At 43.7% G+C, this 16,936-nt stretch overlaps 1 protein-coding gene across 2 annotated transcripts in view; it reads right to left on the reverse strand.

The window, feature by feature from the left end:
- stxbp1a (syntaxin binding protein 1a) overlaps positions 1 to 16,936 on the reverse strand; it is a 44,379-nt gene that overhangs the window by 15,324 nt on the left and 12,119 nt on the right. For both annotated transcript variants that reach the window (XM_020466207.2, XM_020466208.2), the window contains exons 2-13: positions 12,585 to 12,634; positions 7,838 to 7,919; positions 6,870 to 6,946; positions 6,430 to 6,508; positions 5,862 to 5,965; positions 2,234 to 2,382; positions 1,888 to 1,972; positions 1,427 to 1,557; positions 750 to 857; positions 511 to 574; positions 333 to 398; positions 171 to 251 (exon numbers count right to left, since the gene is read on the reverse strand). In XM_020466207.2, coding sequence (XP_020321796.1) covers positions 171 to 251; positions 333 to 398; positions 511 to 574; positions 750 to 857; positions 1,427 to 1,557; positions 1,888 to 1,972; positions 2,234 to 2,382; positions 5,862 to 5,965; positions 6,430 to 6,508; positions 6,870 to 6,946; positions 7,838 to 7,919; positions 12,585 to 12,634 — 1,076 coding nt within the window. The remainder of the gene's footprint in view (positions 1 to 170; positions 252 to 332; positions 399 to 510; positions 575 to 749; positions 858 to 1,426; positions 1,558 to 1,887; positions 1,973 to 2,233; positions 2,383 to 5,861; positions 5,966 to 6,429; positions 6,509 to 6,869; positions 6,947 to 7,837; positions 7,920 to 12,584; positions 12,635 to 16,936) is intronic.

Consider the following 16,936-nt stretch of genomic DNA (forward strand, 5'->3'; position numbering starts at 1 on the left):
CCCCCAATCTATCTATCAAACAGCGACGCATTGGGCTATAGTGCCCTAGAATGAGCCTCTTCTCCCATCCTCTCTGTCCCTTGCTATGCCTCCTCTCTCCATTCCCTCCCACCTCTTCCCTGCCATCACTTCCATCCCTCATCTCCCCTCCATCCCTTCTTGTCCTTTACCTGCTCCACCCGACACAACTTGTCCACTGTGCCCTGGTAGTGCTTCATGCAGTCCTCAGCCAGCTGCAGGTGAGTGGAGTACTGAGACACACAGTGAGACAGGGTCAGTACACACACGTCATGTGCACATACAGACACACACACACAGACACACACACTAACCTTGCTCAGCTCCTTCTGGTACTGGGGCATCTTCTTCAGCATCTGAGAGAGGTCCCTCATGGTGGTCTGTTGGAACACACAACACGGTCACGTTCTCTCTCCACTCAGCCGTAGGAACGTACTGACAAAGAGTATTACCAGACGGGGAGGCTTTCTGAAAGCATCCCTCGCTCCGTACCTTCTCTCCAGCAGTGTTCATCCTCTTGCTAGCAGAGAAGTCCTTCAGTTGGCGTGTCACCTCCCTGATGGCAGTTAGGGAAGATAGATAGAGATAGCAGAAGAGAACTAGGAAGTAGGAGAGCTCGACTTTGTTATGGCTTTATTTTTTCAAACAGTGGCAGTGATATGGACGAGAGAGAGAGAGAGAGAGAGAGAGAGAGAGAGAGAGAGAGAGAGAGAAACGGGTGTGTGACTTACGTGGACACCTCAGCGATATGTTTGTGTCTGAGCCCCACCCACAGGTCATCGTCCTCGTGCAGCAGGACCTCCTTCTGAGAAGTGTCTCCCATCCCAGGGGAATCATATCTGATACAGACAGACACGTGAATGGACAGTCAGACAGATAGACAGGGGGAAATAATTAGCCAGGTAGATAGACAGAGACAGGAAGCTAGATGGAGACAGGGGGAGAGGCAAAGATAAATTGGGTCCAAACAGGCAAAAGCACTCATATATTTACTGTAATCAACATCAGCAGCCAGCAACAACATTGTGTTACTTTTCTACACTACACTATATAGAAACTCCAGCACATAGAATTCACAGCCAAGTATTTCAACACAAGACCAAACGGAATCTGCAAAGCCATTCTTCGAACCTGGCACAGACGCCTGAGCCCTGAATGTAAGTGTGTGTGGGAAAGGTATCGAAGTCTCTAGCGATCTAAAACAGCACAGATGATTACCTTGTAGTGAAAGATTCTGTGGGCGCTACAGCTGCCCTCCCTGAACTGATTATTTTCTTCTATTTACAGTAGTTACACCTAAACCTTAGCCTCTTTCCTTGGAGACTGCTGAAGGGAGGGATGTGAATGCCGAGACACACATACACATAGGCGAACACGCACACACACACACACACACACACAGACGTACCTGTAGACGTCGTTTTCAATGGGCAGCAGGTCGTAGCCCATGGCCTGGAAGGTGAGCTCATGCAGTACGGGGGAGACGGGGTCAAAAGCCCTGTCCAGGATGATCAGCTGAGAACGAGCCTTATCGGGACCCTGCAGAGAGAGAAGGATGGAGAGATAGAGGGGTAGAGGAGAGAGGTGCAGATTTACTCTGTGTCCTGATAGCTCCTACATCAAATATGTATACAGTAATGTAAATAATAATACATCTCATTTATAACACCCTTCCATTGAAAGCCAATTGCAAAGAGGTGGGATCTTTTGTAGCTTGCTGGTTGTTTATTAAAGTAGCACACGGTAACAGTACATGTCAGGTTCATATCTTCTATGTTCTCATATGTTCACTGCTAAAACATTTCCTTCTACCTCTAATCTAATAAACACTCGCTCCCTCATCCTTCCCTTGTTCCATCCCTCCCTCACCTCCCCCATGGTGGGGTCATCTGCCTTGTAGGCGTCCAGTTTGTCCTGCAACAGCTGGGCCAGGGTGGCATTGTCTTTGTACTCCCTGAGCGAGAGAGAGCGAGAGAGAGCGAGAGCGAGAAAGAGTGGATGGAATTTAACAATATGTTTCTATCCCATTTACTGAACATACTAGCCCTGACCCCCTGTCAATGAGAGGTTGCCTCCCAAATGGTCATCTAGTCCCTATACTACTTCTGACCCGTTCCCAGTAGTTCTTACATAGGGAATAGGCTGCCATTTGGGACACAGTAATATTGCTTTTCCTAATGTCCCCATTGTCTGAGATGCGCCCCCTGTGTCTCACCCTCGGTATCTGACAGCAGGGTACTCCTTCAGGGTGGCACACAGGGTGGCAAGCTGGTCTGCCAGCCTCTCCATCACTGGGTTCTTCAGCTGGGTCTTATGGGGGCTGTAGAAACTTTGGAAGGCATCCGGGTTGTCCAGAGAGTATACCTACACACACACACACACACACACACACACACACACACACCACATACACATTTCTTCAATCAAATGTTATTTGTAAGCACAGCTAATAGCGGCAAATCAAATCCCCCCTACACAGAAGGAAGAAACCTTGAGAGGACCCAGTTTTATGAGAGAGATCCCACAGTATATATGTTCGGTAATACTTTAACTTGTACGTCATACCCTTGTGGCTCAGTTGGTCGTGCATGGCGTTTGCAACGCCAGGGTTGTGGCTTCGATTCCCACAGGGGACCAGAACGAAAATGTAATGTAAGTCGCTCTGTGTAAGAGTGTCTACTAAAATGTTAAAATGTAATCGTACAGCATACATAACAAATAAGTTAGCATAACATTACAGCTATATTTGGTTCATTATTTTGACGTGACCGTGGCCTTTCCTTCCTGTATGTGTGTATGATGGGACAGTGACGTGGCCTTTCCTTCCTGTATGTGTGTATGATGGGACAGTGACGTGGCCTTTCCTTCCTGTATGTGTGTATGATGGGACAGTGACGTGACCGTGGCCTTTCCTTCCTGTATGTGTGTATGATGGGACAGTGACGTGACCGTGGCCTTTCCTTCCTGTATGTGTGTATGATGGGACAGTGACGTGGCCGTGACCTTTCCTTCCTGTATGTGTGTATGATGGGACAGTGACGTGGCCTTTCCTTCCTGTATGTGTGTATGATGGGACAGTGACGTGGCCTTTCCTTCCTGTATGTGTGTATGATGGGACAGTGACGTGGCCTTTCCTTCCTGTATGTGTGTATGATGGGACAGTGACGTGGCCTTTCCTTCCTGTATGTGTGTATGATGGGACAGTGACGTGGCCTTTCCTTCCTGTATGTGTGTATGATGGGACAGTGACGTGGCCTTTCCTTCCTGTATGTGTGTATGATGGGACAGTGACGTGACCGTGGCCTTTCCTTCCTGTATGTGTGTATGATGGGACAGTGACGTGGCCTTTCCTTCCTGTATGTGTGTATGATGGGACAGTGACATGGCCTTTCCTTCCTGTATGTGTGTATGATGGGACAGTGACGTGGCCTTTCCTTCCTGTATGTGTGTATGATGGGACAGTGACGTTGCCTTTCCTTCCTGTATGTGTGTATGATGGGACAGTGACGTGGCATTTCCTTCCTGTATGTGTGTATGATGGGACAGTGACATGGCCTTTCCTTCCTGTATGTGTGTATGATGGAACAGTGACGTGGCCTTTCCTTCCTGTATGTGTGTATGATGGGACAGTGACGTGACCTTTCCTTCCTGTATGTGTGTATGATGGGACAGTGACGTGGCCTTTCCTTCCTGTATGTGTGTATGATGGGACAGTGACGTGGCCTTTCCTTCCTGTATGTGTGTATGATGGGACAGTGACGTGGCCTTTCCTTCCTGTATGTGTGTATGATGGGACAGTGACGTGACCGTGGCCTTTCCTTCCTGTATGTGTGTATGATGGGACAGTGACGTGGCCTTTCCTTCCTGTATGTGTGTATGATGGGACAGTGACGTGGCCTTTCCTTCCTGTATGTGTGTATGATGGGACAGTGACGTGACCGTGGCCTTTCCTTCCTGTATGTGTGTATGATGGGACAGTGACGTGACCGTCGCCTTTCCTTCCTGCCTTTGTCTTTGCTGTAGTGCTCTGCTCCCCACTGCCTTTTTCACATTCACTCTCGCTCTATCTCCTCTGCCATTCCTCTCTCGTCTACTGCTTTTAGTGTCTGTGTGTCGTGTCCTTGTTTTGTTTTTATGGCGTATTTATTGGTAATGTACAGTGCCTTCGGAAAGTAGTCAGACCCCTTAACTTTTCCCATATTTTGTAACGTTACAGCCTTATTCTAATACGGATTAAATAAAACAATGTCCTCATCAATCTACACACAATACCCCATAAGGACATCACAATACCCCATAAGGACATCACAATACCCCATAAGGACATCACAATACCCCATAAGGACATCACAATACCCCATAAGGACATCACAATACCCCATAAGGACATCACAATACCCCATAAGGACATCACAATACCCCATATTGACAAAGTGATTTTTTTGTTGTTGAAATGTCTGCAAATATATATATATATATATATATATATAAAATTACATATTTACATAAATATTCTTTGCTATGAGACTCGAAATGTAGGTAATGTGCATCCTGTTTCTGATCATCCTTGAGTTGTTTCCACAACTTAATTGGAGTACACCTGTGGTAAATTCAATTGATTGGACATGATTTGGAAAGGCACACACCTGTGTATATATAAGTTCCCACAGTTGACAGTGCCTGTCAGCGCAAAAACTAAGCCATAAGGTTGAAGGAATTGTATGTAGAGCTCAGAGACAGGATTGTGCTGAGGCCCAGATCTGGGGAAGGGTAACAAAACATTTCTGCAGCATTGAAGGTCCCCAAGAACACAGTGGCCTCCATCATTCTTAAATGGAAGAAGTTTAGAACCACAAAAACTATTCCTAGAGCTGGCCGTCTGGCCAAACTGAGCAATCGGGGGAGAAGGGCCTTGGTCAGACCAAGAACCAGATGGTTACTGTGAGAGCTCCAGAGTTCCTCTGTGGAGATGGTTATCCTTCTGGAAGGTTCTCCCATCTCTGCAGCACTCTACTAATTAGGCCTTTATGGTAGAGTGGCCAGACAGAAGCCACTCATCAGCCCACTTGGAGTTTGCCAGAAGACACCTAAAGGACTCTCAAACCATGAGAAACAAGATTCTTCGGTCTGATGAAACCAAGGTTGAACTTTTTGGCCTTAATGCGAAGCGTCACATCTGGAGGAAACCTGACACCATCCCTACGGTGAAGCATGGTGTTGGTATCATCATACAATGGGGATGTTTTTCAGTGGCAGGGACTGGGAGACTAGTCAGGTTTGAGGGAAAGATGAATGGAGCAAAGTACATAGAGTTCCTTGATGAAAACCTGATCCAGAACGCTCAGAACCTCAGACTGATACGAAGGTTCACCTTCCAACGACCGTAAGCACACAGCCAAGACAACGCAGGAGTGGCTTCGGGACAAGTCTCTGAATGTCCTTGAGTGGACCAGCCAGAGCCCGGACCTGAAACCGGACTTGAACATTTCTCTCTCCATCCTCCATCTCAATCGATCTCAAATCAAACCAAACAAAATTGTATTTGTTACATACTCAGTTTACAAAAGCTATAAAAGGTGCAGTGAAATATTTATGTGCTAGCTCCCTCAACATTGTTGTACAATAATCAATATCAATAATAATAAGCAGCATAAAAGAACAGGTCATTAGAAGAAGACAATATGCATAGTGGCAGTAAACTGATATGTACATAACTCTCTGGCTATTCTAGGATCCCTCTATCTCTGGATCTTTCCCTCTGGCTCTTCATGGATCGCTCAATCTCCCTCCATCTCTATATTTCCCTGCCTCTCTCCTTCTGTTTCTCTCCCTCCGTTTGGTACCTGCGATTCGTAGGGCAGGAAGGCGATGTTGATCTCCGTCAGGGTCTTGATGGATTTGGAGGCACGGCTCTTCACTACCTCGTTGAAAAGTGGGTCTGGGCAGGCTGAAACAGGGAGAGGTTGATGTGAGTGTGAGTGGTGGTTCTACGTGGCTCAGTTGGTAGAGCATGCACGGCGCTTACAACATCAGGATTGTGGGTTTGATTCCTGCTGGGGCCACACGTATGAAAATATATGCACACACTACCATAAGACACTTCGGATAAAAGCATATTAAAACATGGGCTGGTATATTAAGAACCCTTGTTTCAAAGGATGATGATGCTGAAAATTATGAGCTCTATTTTGGGTGTCTAGATCAACTCTGGTTTTGTAATAAAATGAACAGTGAAAGAAAAGTGTTTTCTTTCATTGCACATGATTCCTTCCATGAAGTAATTTGACCAACGTCACAGCCCTCTCCACCAAGAATGAATGGCTGAGGTTGCACTCATGTCCATTGAGCTTGTGTAGCGAATCCGCAGAGCGCTTGAGGTGTAGTGGAAAGGCTTCTCCGGGAGCTACTCACAGTCAGTGAAGAAGACGTGGGCTGCTTTGTATTTGGCTGAATGGGGGTCTTTGAAGTCTCCAATTAGGGTCTGCACAGACTGGGGAGAGAAGGACACAAGAGCGTAAGACGTCTGTCGTGTGTGTGTTTCTGTCAGCATGTGTCTGTCAGCGTGTGCCTGCATGTACTGTACGTGTTTGAATAAGGATGGGAGAGGTAGAGAGTAAAACTGGTAGAAGGAAGGAAGGTAGAGTGCAGTCAGCTAGAGATCCTGTCCACAGACACATGAGTATTGTGTGGTTTGCGTAGGCTGAGTCAACAACCCTGGGTTTGAGTACTATCTTATACAGAATGGTGGCATATGGTCTCTGTGTACAGTGAGAACAGAAAGCTGCCAGAGATAGTGTTCTAAATATAGACTGTGAGAGGGAGATGATGATGGTGTGTGTGTGTGTGTGTACCTTGTCAGTGGGGGTAATCAGATAAATGGCCTCCAGGGTGGGAAGAGGCTCTCGCCGCTTGTTTATATCCTCCACAACTAGGGGGGGGGGGGAGAGAGAGAGAGAGAGAGAGAGGGGTAGAGGTAGAGAGAGGTGGTTATATCATGTTAGCTGATGGCTGAGTCATGGTAGCCAAATGGTTGCTACAGTGCATATGTAACAAGTGTTGAATTTCACATATAATTACACAATACCTGAATAGTTCCCATGCCTGATATTAGTGTACATTCCTTTTGTTGTTGTAAGTGTCCTTTTTTTATGTTGCACACACACACACACACCACATACACATTTCTTCAATCAAATGTTATTTGTAAGCATCACTCTCCTTCTGCCCCCCCCCCCTCCCTCTTCAGTTACTGAAACATTTCCCCATGAAATCATAATCAATCATATATGTTACATCACTTATAATGACTTTATATGGTCACGTACATTATAATGGTCTCCCACCAATATATTGGGATGTTCATTTGTACTTTGCAGAGAAGTTTGGTGTATTAGGGCAGCTAAGTATTTGTTCATGGAAGGTTTTCCTGTTATTATCAGGTATGTCATGTGTTTTTGTTTGTCGAGTTATGTTGACGATATTTAAACTGTTAGTTTGCAAGTGCCTGGCTGTTATTGAGAAAGTTGGCTAGTCTATAAATTGCATTTGTCTTACATTATGTCATTCACGAGCTTATTGTTATATGCCCTGTTCACTGTACCCATGTGGAAGAGTGGAGTTTGGCGTATTATGGGGGCAGCACGGCATTTGTTCATGGACGTTTTTCCTGTCATTATCAGAGAATAAAAGACATACACCAACCCTGATCCTTTGGTCGTATGTAAGCCAATCAAAACACAACGCAGAGGCAATCGACACCGGTCCCACATGCAGTATAACAATAGAGGCTGATGAGGTTTAAATCGAGCAGAGTGCTTACTGGTGATGCCCTCTGACATGATGTCTGTCATCTTGCAGCAGGAGGACAGCATCCTCATGCTCAGCTGGTCCACAATCAGCGCCTGAGGCCAGGAAGAGAAAACAATGAGAAACCAGGGAGAGTAAGACAGAGGTTTTGGAAAACAAGGTTAGTGCACCCAACTTAACAATGTCAGGAGCATCAAACAGTACTGAGGAGCACCAGAAAAAGAGATTGATTTAAATTAAATGTAGATAGCCCATATGACTACTTTTGATGTAGCTATCCAGAAGGCCTTTTCTAGTCATTATACAATATGTATTTCCGATCAATTTGATGTTATTTTATATGGACAAAAAAAAAGGACATTTCTAAGTGACCCCAAACTTTTGAACGGTAGTGTAAGTCGAACAGCCTTACGGTCTTGTCAAATAGCTGTCATGTGGTGTATACCACTATGGTGGTTCACAGTGAATGTTCGGAGTAATCATGGGTTCAAGGTGCCTTCGCATCAAGCTTTTTTATTAAGGAAAAAAAAAGTTCACTCCTGGTCGTCTATGCTGAATTCAAATAACGCATACGTACGTGAGTGGAGGGTTAAAATAATGCATATAAAATGTTGTATATGTGAGTGTCGCCTAAATAAGAAATTAAGTGGTGTTTTTGGTCTAATGGCAACCTTTTAGTATGATATTATATTCGGTATGTTAGGCCTGTGTCGAATACTAATGAATCATTCAAATGTATTGTGAGACATTGATTCAGCTTTGATCCGAACTTTATTAAACGAGCACCATTCTGAAAAGTGGTGGAGCTCTGGTGCGCTCCGGCAGCACTACACTACCCAAGGGACTCCAAGAAGCTCCTCATTAAATATATGTATCCCGTTTCAAGAAGCCAGGCGTATGTCGCATGTCACTACTTCATAGGAGAGGCATGTGAACGTTTATTTATTTATTTATATATATATATATATATATATTTTTTTTATCAAAATACGTTTTGACATAAATTACTTCTGGAACATGTGAACTTTCATGTGCCTTAATAACAAACTTGTATGCCATCTTTAAATACAAATAAAATTGTTAAATTAGGAGTCTAGTTGCTTTAGCCATGGAAAAATACAGGAACCTTCCCGCTAGCCATGATTGGCTGAGATAATGGATGGGCTGGACGTGCTGAGAGACGAGTTCGGATTTGTAACGTTCAATGAGTGAATAGGTGTGGAGTCAGGCGCAGAGAGCAAAAAGATGCGGGAAAAAACACGCTTTAATGTCCAGGGAAGAATAACATGAACAAAAACTGGTAACAAAATAAGAAAATAAAGGACAGCGAGAAACCCGAAATACAAACATAAATCACACTAACACCTACAGACGAACAAGCCCGCACAAACAGAAGCGGGCTGAACGAACTTAAATAACCCCACCCAAACAACCAAACAAGAAACAGGTGATACCAATTAGACAAGACTAAACGAACACAGAACAAAGGATCAGTGGCAGCTAGTAGACCGGCGACGATGACCGCCGAGCGCCACCCGAACAAGAAGGGGAGCCACCTTCGGTAATATTCGTGACAGGATTGGTCTGCCATGTAGCATGCTTCTGTCTATAACATGAGCTGGTCAGAATGTGTGGATAATCCTTTCTACCTCAGCTTTTTTTGAAAATATCATGAAGAACTGAAAAAGTGTTGCATTGCTGCACTAAAGTTAATAGCGCTGAAGTTAATAGCGCTAAAGTAAATAACGCTGAAGTTAATAGCGCTGAAGTTAATAGCGCTGAGTTAATAGCGCTGAAATTAATAGCGCTGAGTTAATAGCGCTGAGTTAATAGCGCTGAAGTTAATAGCGCTGAAGTTAATAGCGCTGAAGTTAATAGCGCTGAAGTTAATAGCGCTGAAGTTAATAGCGCTGAGTTAATAGCGCTGAAATTAATAGCGCTGAAATTAATAGCGCTGAAATTAATAGCGCTGAAGTTAATAGCGCTGAGTTAATAGCGCTGAAGTTAATAGCGCTGAGTTAATAGCGCTGAAGTTAATAGCGCTGAGTTAATAGCGCTGAAGTTAATAGCGCTGAGTTAATAGTTAATAGTGCTGAAGTTAATAGTTAATAGCGCTGAAGTTAAGAGTTAATAGTGCTGAAGTTAATAGTTAATAGCGCTGAAGTTAATAGCGCTGAAGTTAATAGCGCTGAAGTTAATAGTTAATAGTACTGAAGTTAATAGTTAATAGTACTGAAGTTAATAGTTAATAGTGCTGAAGTGAATAGCGCTGAAATTAATAGTTATTAGTTAATAGCGCTGAAGTTAATAGTTAATAGCACTGAAGTTAATAGTTAAGTTAATAGCGCTGAAGTTACTAGTTAATAGTTAATAGCGCTGAAGTTAATAGTTAATAGCGCTGAAGTTAATAGCGCTGGACTACTTTCTGGAGGATGATCGTGCCATGTTGACTCTCTCTGACTCTGAAAACGAATCAGATGATGAGGAAATCCCGGATTTAGGTAAAAACATTTTAATTGAACCAGACATTGTAGAGTCTTCTCCATCCCTGTCCTCATAAAAAAATGGTGATCAACAGTGTTGTTGTCAAGGAAGAAGTTGACTGAGTTTTGAAATCCCTTGAACACCCATTGGAAGCCGAGAGATGATTCCCAAATACAGAGGGAGTTGAAAAGAGAACACAGGAGGCTGTTGTATAAAACACCTGTCTCCGGATTATATATTCAACTAAGGGCAACCACGGAATCTGTGACATAGGGTGAAAGTTGTTTTCATTGCAAATTAAAGCATACTGTTAGCTAGCTAACATTAGCTGGCCGGCTCGCTAGCTAACGTTATGTGAATGATCTGTGTCGTAAAGTGTTAATTTTTTATATCTCAGAAAGCCATTTGCATTACTAGTTATAACCTAATGTTAGCTAGCTAGCTAACATTGAACCTAGTTGGTTAGCTTTAGCTACCTGCAGATTCATGCATGGTGCATGCATAGTATCATGAGTTGGGATTATGGTTCATTGTTTAGCTAGCTACATGTCTAAACAAAAGACTCCATTATGCAAGTAAACATTTCATTGTACCGTTTACACATCCTGTATCCTGTGCATGTGACCAATAAACTTATAGTATGTGTTTACCAGAGACAGTGATGTGAAGAACAACATGACCTGCAACAAAGTCAGATTAGGATACAGTCCAAGGACTAGATAAAGTCTATTTTTATGACTACTTTTTGCTACTACTTTCACCGCTTTTGGTCTTGAAAGCTTTGGTTGTTTACTACACTATCTTATTCAATATGTTTAGCACATGGCCTCACATGTGAATCCTTAAAGAGATGGGTGGGGCTATGGCTTAAGAGGATGTGAACCACACTGAATGGTTTAGACAAGGAAGAGCTCTCCGGTAAGTGTACCAAAACATTCACGGGCCATTTTCTCAAAAGTGGGGTTACAAGTTTATCAACTTCAAAGCAGAATTACTTTCCCATTGTTCCTCGACTGTAGTGTATGATATAACATTTTCTAGCTCGGAGTCTCTACTTTTATCCAATGTAAAAAAACACCATTTCAAATGTTGCTACATACTGTAGGACCGAATCCAGGTGGTGAATCCAGGTGGTGACATATTTGTAATCTCGGTGCACTTCCCTTCGCAACACACTAATCACAATAAATGTAATTCTACACTTCAAAGGAAAAAAACTATATCTCACCTGGGATTCGGGATTTGTTGCCACAAACGGTGAAAATTACCAGGAGCCAGATTTGCTACACTGTGAGCTATTCATGCCGTTTTTGTGCCTGTCAAGGACACTTTCATGACTGTGTTCAATAACTAACTACGTCAACAGTTGTAATTGGCTGATGCAAAATGTGTCCAGCTGGTCTTGTTAGCATAGGTCTCTGAGTGTGCTGGGTTATCTGATGGGGGAAAACTAACGTAACGGTCTATCATGTGCAACTACGTTGACAATTTTAATTGTCTGGTGTGGATTTTGAGACTAGAAAATGTTTCAAGTTAAACTGTTTCTCAATGTTCTCAAGAATGGACCTGTAGGTTTAAACTTTTAACAATAAAGGGGGATTTTTATCAACTTCCACTCTCCTCAAAAAGTTTCTGAATTTCCTCTTCACTCTCACAGGTGAGGTGAAATCATACAATGTATCCTCTTCACTCTCACAGGTGAGGTGAAATCATACAAGGTATCCTCTTCACTCTCACAGGTGAGGTGAAATCATACAATGTATCCTCTTCACTCTCACAGGTGAGGTGAAATCATACAATGTATCCTCTTCACTCTCACAGGTAAGGTGAAATCATACAATGTATCCTCTTTGCTCTCACAGGTGAGGTGAAATCATACAATGTATCCTCTTTGCTCTCACAGGTGAGGTGAAATCATACAATGTATCCTCTTTGCTGGTGATGTGTGTTGCTCAAATAATGATACAATGTAACAACAGCCGGATGGCACAAATATCATTTTGCCATTCAATGTATTATCTGGGTGAATATTTTTCTAGGTGCCTGGTGACACCAAATAAAAACTATATGTAATACTTACGAGAATACACAACGCAATGATCACAATTAGACCAAAGGGTCTATGTTTCACTGAACAATTTCACTTTTATCTTTCCATTGTGGGAATGAACTCTGTCAAGTGTTTTCGGGTCAACAAAGACTGAACATAATAATATTTTAAAAAAGGTTAAACTGCAGTTTAACAAAGACATACTAATAGTAAATGGGACTCTCACCTTCCATTCTCCCTTCTTCTTCACCTTCTTGATGACATCATTCATAATCTCTGTGAAGGAGAAGAGAGAAGACGAACGGGTCAGAACATTCGTTACTTCACGTGCTTCCTTTTCAATGTCAACCACAGAGCACACTGAAATATGCTTCTATTTTTATTTTATTTTACTCTGCAAGTCAGTTAAGAACAAATTCTTATTTACAATGACGACCTAGGAACAGTGGGTTAACTGCCTTGTTCAGAATGACAGATTTTTACCTTGTCAGCTTCAAGATTCAATCCAGCAACCTTTCGGTTACTGGCCCAACGCTCTAACCACTTGGCTACCTACCACCCCTCTATCAACCACAGAGCACACAAACATTAAAATATGCTTCTATCAACCACAGAGCACACTGACACTAAAATATGCTTCCATTGGACAGCATTGCTCTGCTGTTGACAGCCTGCCTCATAGCTGTCATGTATAATTGCTGTTGTGCTGAATATGTGATTCTAGTCCATCGGAAGGATTCATTTTCATCAAAGCAAAGTCATCCAACCCCTCTTAGTACATTTAGTATTTTATTAAGATCTCCATTAGCTGTTACCAAGGCAGCAGCTACTCTACCTGTGGTCTAAACAGAGATAAAACATTACATCATACAAAACATCGTGCATTATACACATTTCCATTGCTACATTATTACATTACAATACTATATTACATTGCTAAGAATTGTGTGTGTGTGTGTGTGTGTGTGTGTCTCTTCACAGTCCGCGTTGTGCCATGAGGTGTTGTTTCACTTGTTTTTTTAAACCAGATGTTACTGCTAGCTTGAGATACCTAATGTAGAAGAGAGGTCCATGTATTCATGGCTCTATTTAGTACTGTGCGTTTCCTAACCTCTGTTCTGGACTTGGGAGCTGTGAAGAGACTTCTGGCAGCGTGTCTTGTGGGGTATGTATGAGTGTCTGAGCTGTGTGTTAACCGACTGAACAGACAATTCAGTACATTTGACGAGCATATACCTCTCACAAAGACCAGTAGTGATGCAGTCAATCTCTCCTCTACTTTCAACCAGGAGAGATTCATATGCATGTTGTTGATATAAGCCCTCTGTGTACATTTAAGGGCCAGACGTGCTGCTCTGTTCTGGGGCAACTGTAAATGGTCTATGTCCCTCTTTGCAGCACTTGACCTTATAACTGGGAAGTAGTCCAGGTATGATAAAACTAGGGCCTGTAGGACTTGTTTGGTCAATTGTGATGTCAAGAAAGCGGAGCAGCGCTTTATCACGGACAGACCTCTCCCCATTTTGAATCAATATGTTTTGACCATATCAGCTTGCAATCTAGGGTTACATCAAGCAGCCTCCTCAACTTGCTCAGTCGCCACATTCACATCAGCATGCTGCCATGGGTTCAGTTCTATATTAAGTGAATGGTTTATCTGTGTGTGTGTGTGTATATATATGAACCCATGTATGCATTGCCATCCATTATAAAATACTCACATCATTGCAAGGAGAGAGTATATGGCTCCTTAATTGGGGAGGACTGGCTCGTGGTAACAGCTGGAGCGGAATCAGTGGAATAGTATCAAATCAATGATGCCATTCGATTTGTTCCAGCCATTATTATGAGCCGTCCGCCCCTCAGCAGGCTCCTGTGTTTACACTGTAGCTAGCAAAATGGAGGGCTGCGGCTACACATGAGTCAAATGCATCTTGAAACACAGATGATGCCTTCTTATGCAGTTACATTCCAGAATGGCTTCCATAATGTATTTTCCGATACGCAGAGAAGACAAATTCGTTCTCCGAATGAAAAAAACAACAAGTCAATTATTTTTGGTTGACTGCCATTGGCTTCAGTTCTCCTCTGCTGCAGTACGAACGGACTAATCCCATAGGTTGTCTGTGGGTCAGGCCAAGGCAGGCGGCCATGTTTCTGTGGCGATGCCACTATTAGCCCGATCGCTGGTGTTGGCCATCTGGCTGCAGTATTGGGATAAATCCATTTAGGATGACTCTCTTTAATATAAAAACGGTATTAAACTGCTAAGCCCTTTAGATCAGCAGTGGCCAACATCTAGGTGTACACAGAGATACAGACGGATTATCACAGATTAAACAGGATGTGTGTGTGAATGGGCTGTGTGGAGACCGCAGGGCCTTTCAGAGAATGAAGTGGATTTGTTGGGTAAATGCTGCCGATAGACATTTGTGTAGACAACGTTCACCTCATGGTTAAATTACAAAATGACATTTGTTTTCTTACCCTGTAAGCAGTCTATGTACAGGGCCATTTAGGTGTACTATCCCTTTAAGCACAGACCACTCAAAGCCAGGGGGTTAGGTCTGTACAGGAAAGCAGCACTCTAGACGTAGATGCCCTGATGTGACCATGATGTAGATGATCTGAGAAAGAGGATACTTATCTGAGCTCCATAGGGAAAGTGGACAACCTTGGAATAGACGTGCTCATTTAGTTGTAGTCTTTGTGGGGTATAGCTGAGAGTGAATCGCTTATTCAGCTCTTGTCTATTTCCAGCTCTTTCTAGGCTATGCCACAGGAAACCATTTCAGCAGACAGGATGCCATTCTGGGATTGTTCTGGCTCTTCCTTGACCCCCCCCCCTCCCCTCCCCTCCCCTGTGTGGCATAACAGTACACTCACATAGCAGGCAGTCTGAGAGGAGGGAAGGAAACTTAAACCAGTGTTTCCAGATTTCTACGAAATATGACGTACAGTGTAATTGATTACATAATGTTTTAATTAAGTATGATAAAAGCAGGTTCTGTGCTGGAATGGTGATGGCGTACCCCAACAACAGAACGCTGTGGGCGTACAGCAGTCATTAAAAATATTAATGCGAGTAAACAGCTAATTGGCCGGCTCATCCTTCACACTTTTGAAACGGTCTGTTTGAGATAGAAGTTTGAAGTTGTTTTTTTTTATGTGTTTTTTTCTCCAATTTATGCTTTGGCCACAAATACTAGTATAGGATGAGTGAACAACATGATTTGGGTATGACGTATGAGTTAACAGAATATTCACTTTTAAAAGTGAGATTTTCAGCTGTGTCAACCAGCAGAGTAGAGAGGCTAACAGCCTCACACAGTCACAGACAGGAGTCTCCAAGGACCGTGAGCTATCGTTCTCCGTGGCCAGCGTAAGTAAGACTTTTAAGCGTGTTAACCCTTGCAAGGCTGCCGGCCCAGACTGCATCCCTAGCTGTGTCCTCAGAGCATGCGCAGACAAGCTGGCTGGAGTGTTTACGGACATATTCAATCTCTCCCTATCCAAGTCTGCTGTCCCCACTTGCTTCAAGAAGTCCAACACTGTTCCTGTACCCAAGAGAGCAAAGAATACTGAACTAAATGACTATCACTTCTGTCATCACAAAGTGCTTTGAGAGGCTAGTTAAGGAACATATCACCTCTAGCTTACCCGTCACCCTAGACCCTCTTCAATTTGTTTTCTGCCTCAACAGATCCACAGACGATGCAATCACCATCGCACAGCACACTGCCCTATCCCATCTGGACAAGAGGAATACCTATGTACAGTATGCTGTTCACTGACTACAGCTCCGCCTTCAACACCATAGTACACTCCAAGCTCATCATTAAGCTCGGGGCCCTGGGTCTGAACCCTGCCCTGTGCAACTGGGTCCTGAACTTCCTGACGGGCCTCCCCCCAGGTGGTGAAGGTAGGAAACAACACCTCCACTATGCTGATCCTCAACACAGGGGCCCCAGAAGGGTGCATGCTCAGCCCCCTCCTATACTCCCTGTTCACCAATGACTGCATGGCCACGCACACCTCAAACTCAATCATCAAGTTTGCAGACAACACAACAGTAGTAGGCCTGATTATTAACAATAACAAGAAAGCCTACAGGGAGGAGATGAGGGCCCTGGCGGAGTGGTGCCAGGAAAATAACCTCTCCCTCAACGTCAACAAAATAAAGGAGCTGGTCGTAGACTTAAGGAGACATCAGAGGGAGCACGCCCCCATTCACATCGATGGGACCACAGTGGAGAACGTGAAAAGCTTCAAGTTCCTTTGGGTACAAATCCCTGACAATCTGAAATGGTCCACCCACACAGACAGTGTGGTGAAGAAAGCACAACCGCTCCTCTTCAACCTCAGGAGGCAGAAGAAATTGGCCCCTAAGACCCTCACACACTTTTGCATATGCACCATTGAGAGCATCCTGTATCACCACCTGGTACAGTAACTGCACCGCCCTCAACCGCAGGGCTCTTCAGAGGATTGTGCGGTCTGCCCAACGCATCGCCGGGGCTACACTGCCTGCCCTCCAGGAAACCTACAGCACCCGATGTTACAAGAAAGCCAAAAAGA

This window comes from Oncorhynchus kisutch, linkage group LG29, assembly GCF_002021735.2.
Source record: "Oncorhynchus kisutch isolate 150728-3 linkage group LG29, Okis_V2, whole genome shotgun sequence".
NCBI lineage: Eukaryota > Metazoa > Chordata > Actinopteri > Salmoniformes > Salmonidae > Oncorhynchus > Oncorhynchus kisutch.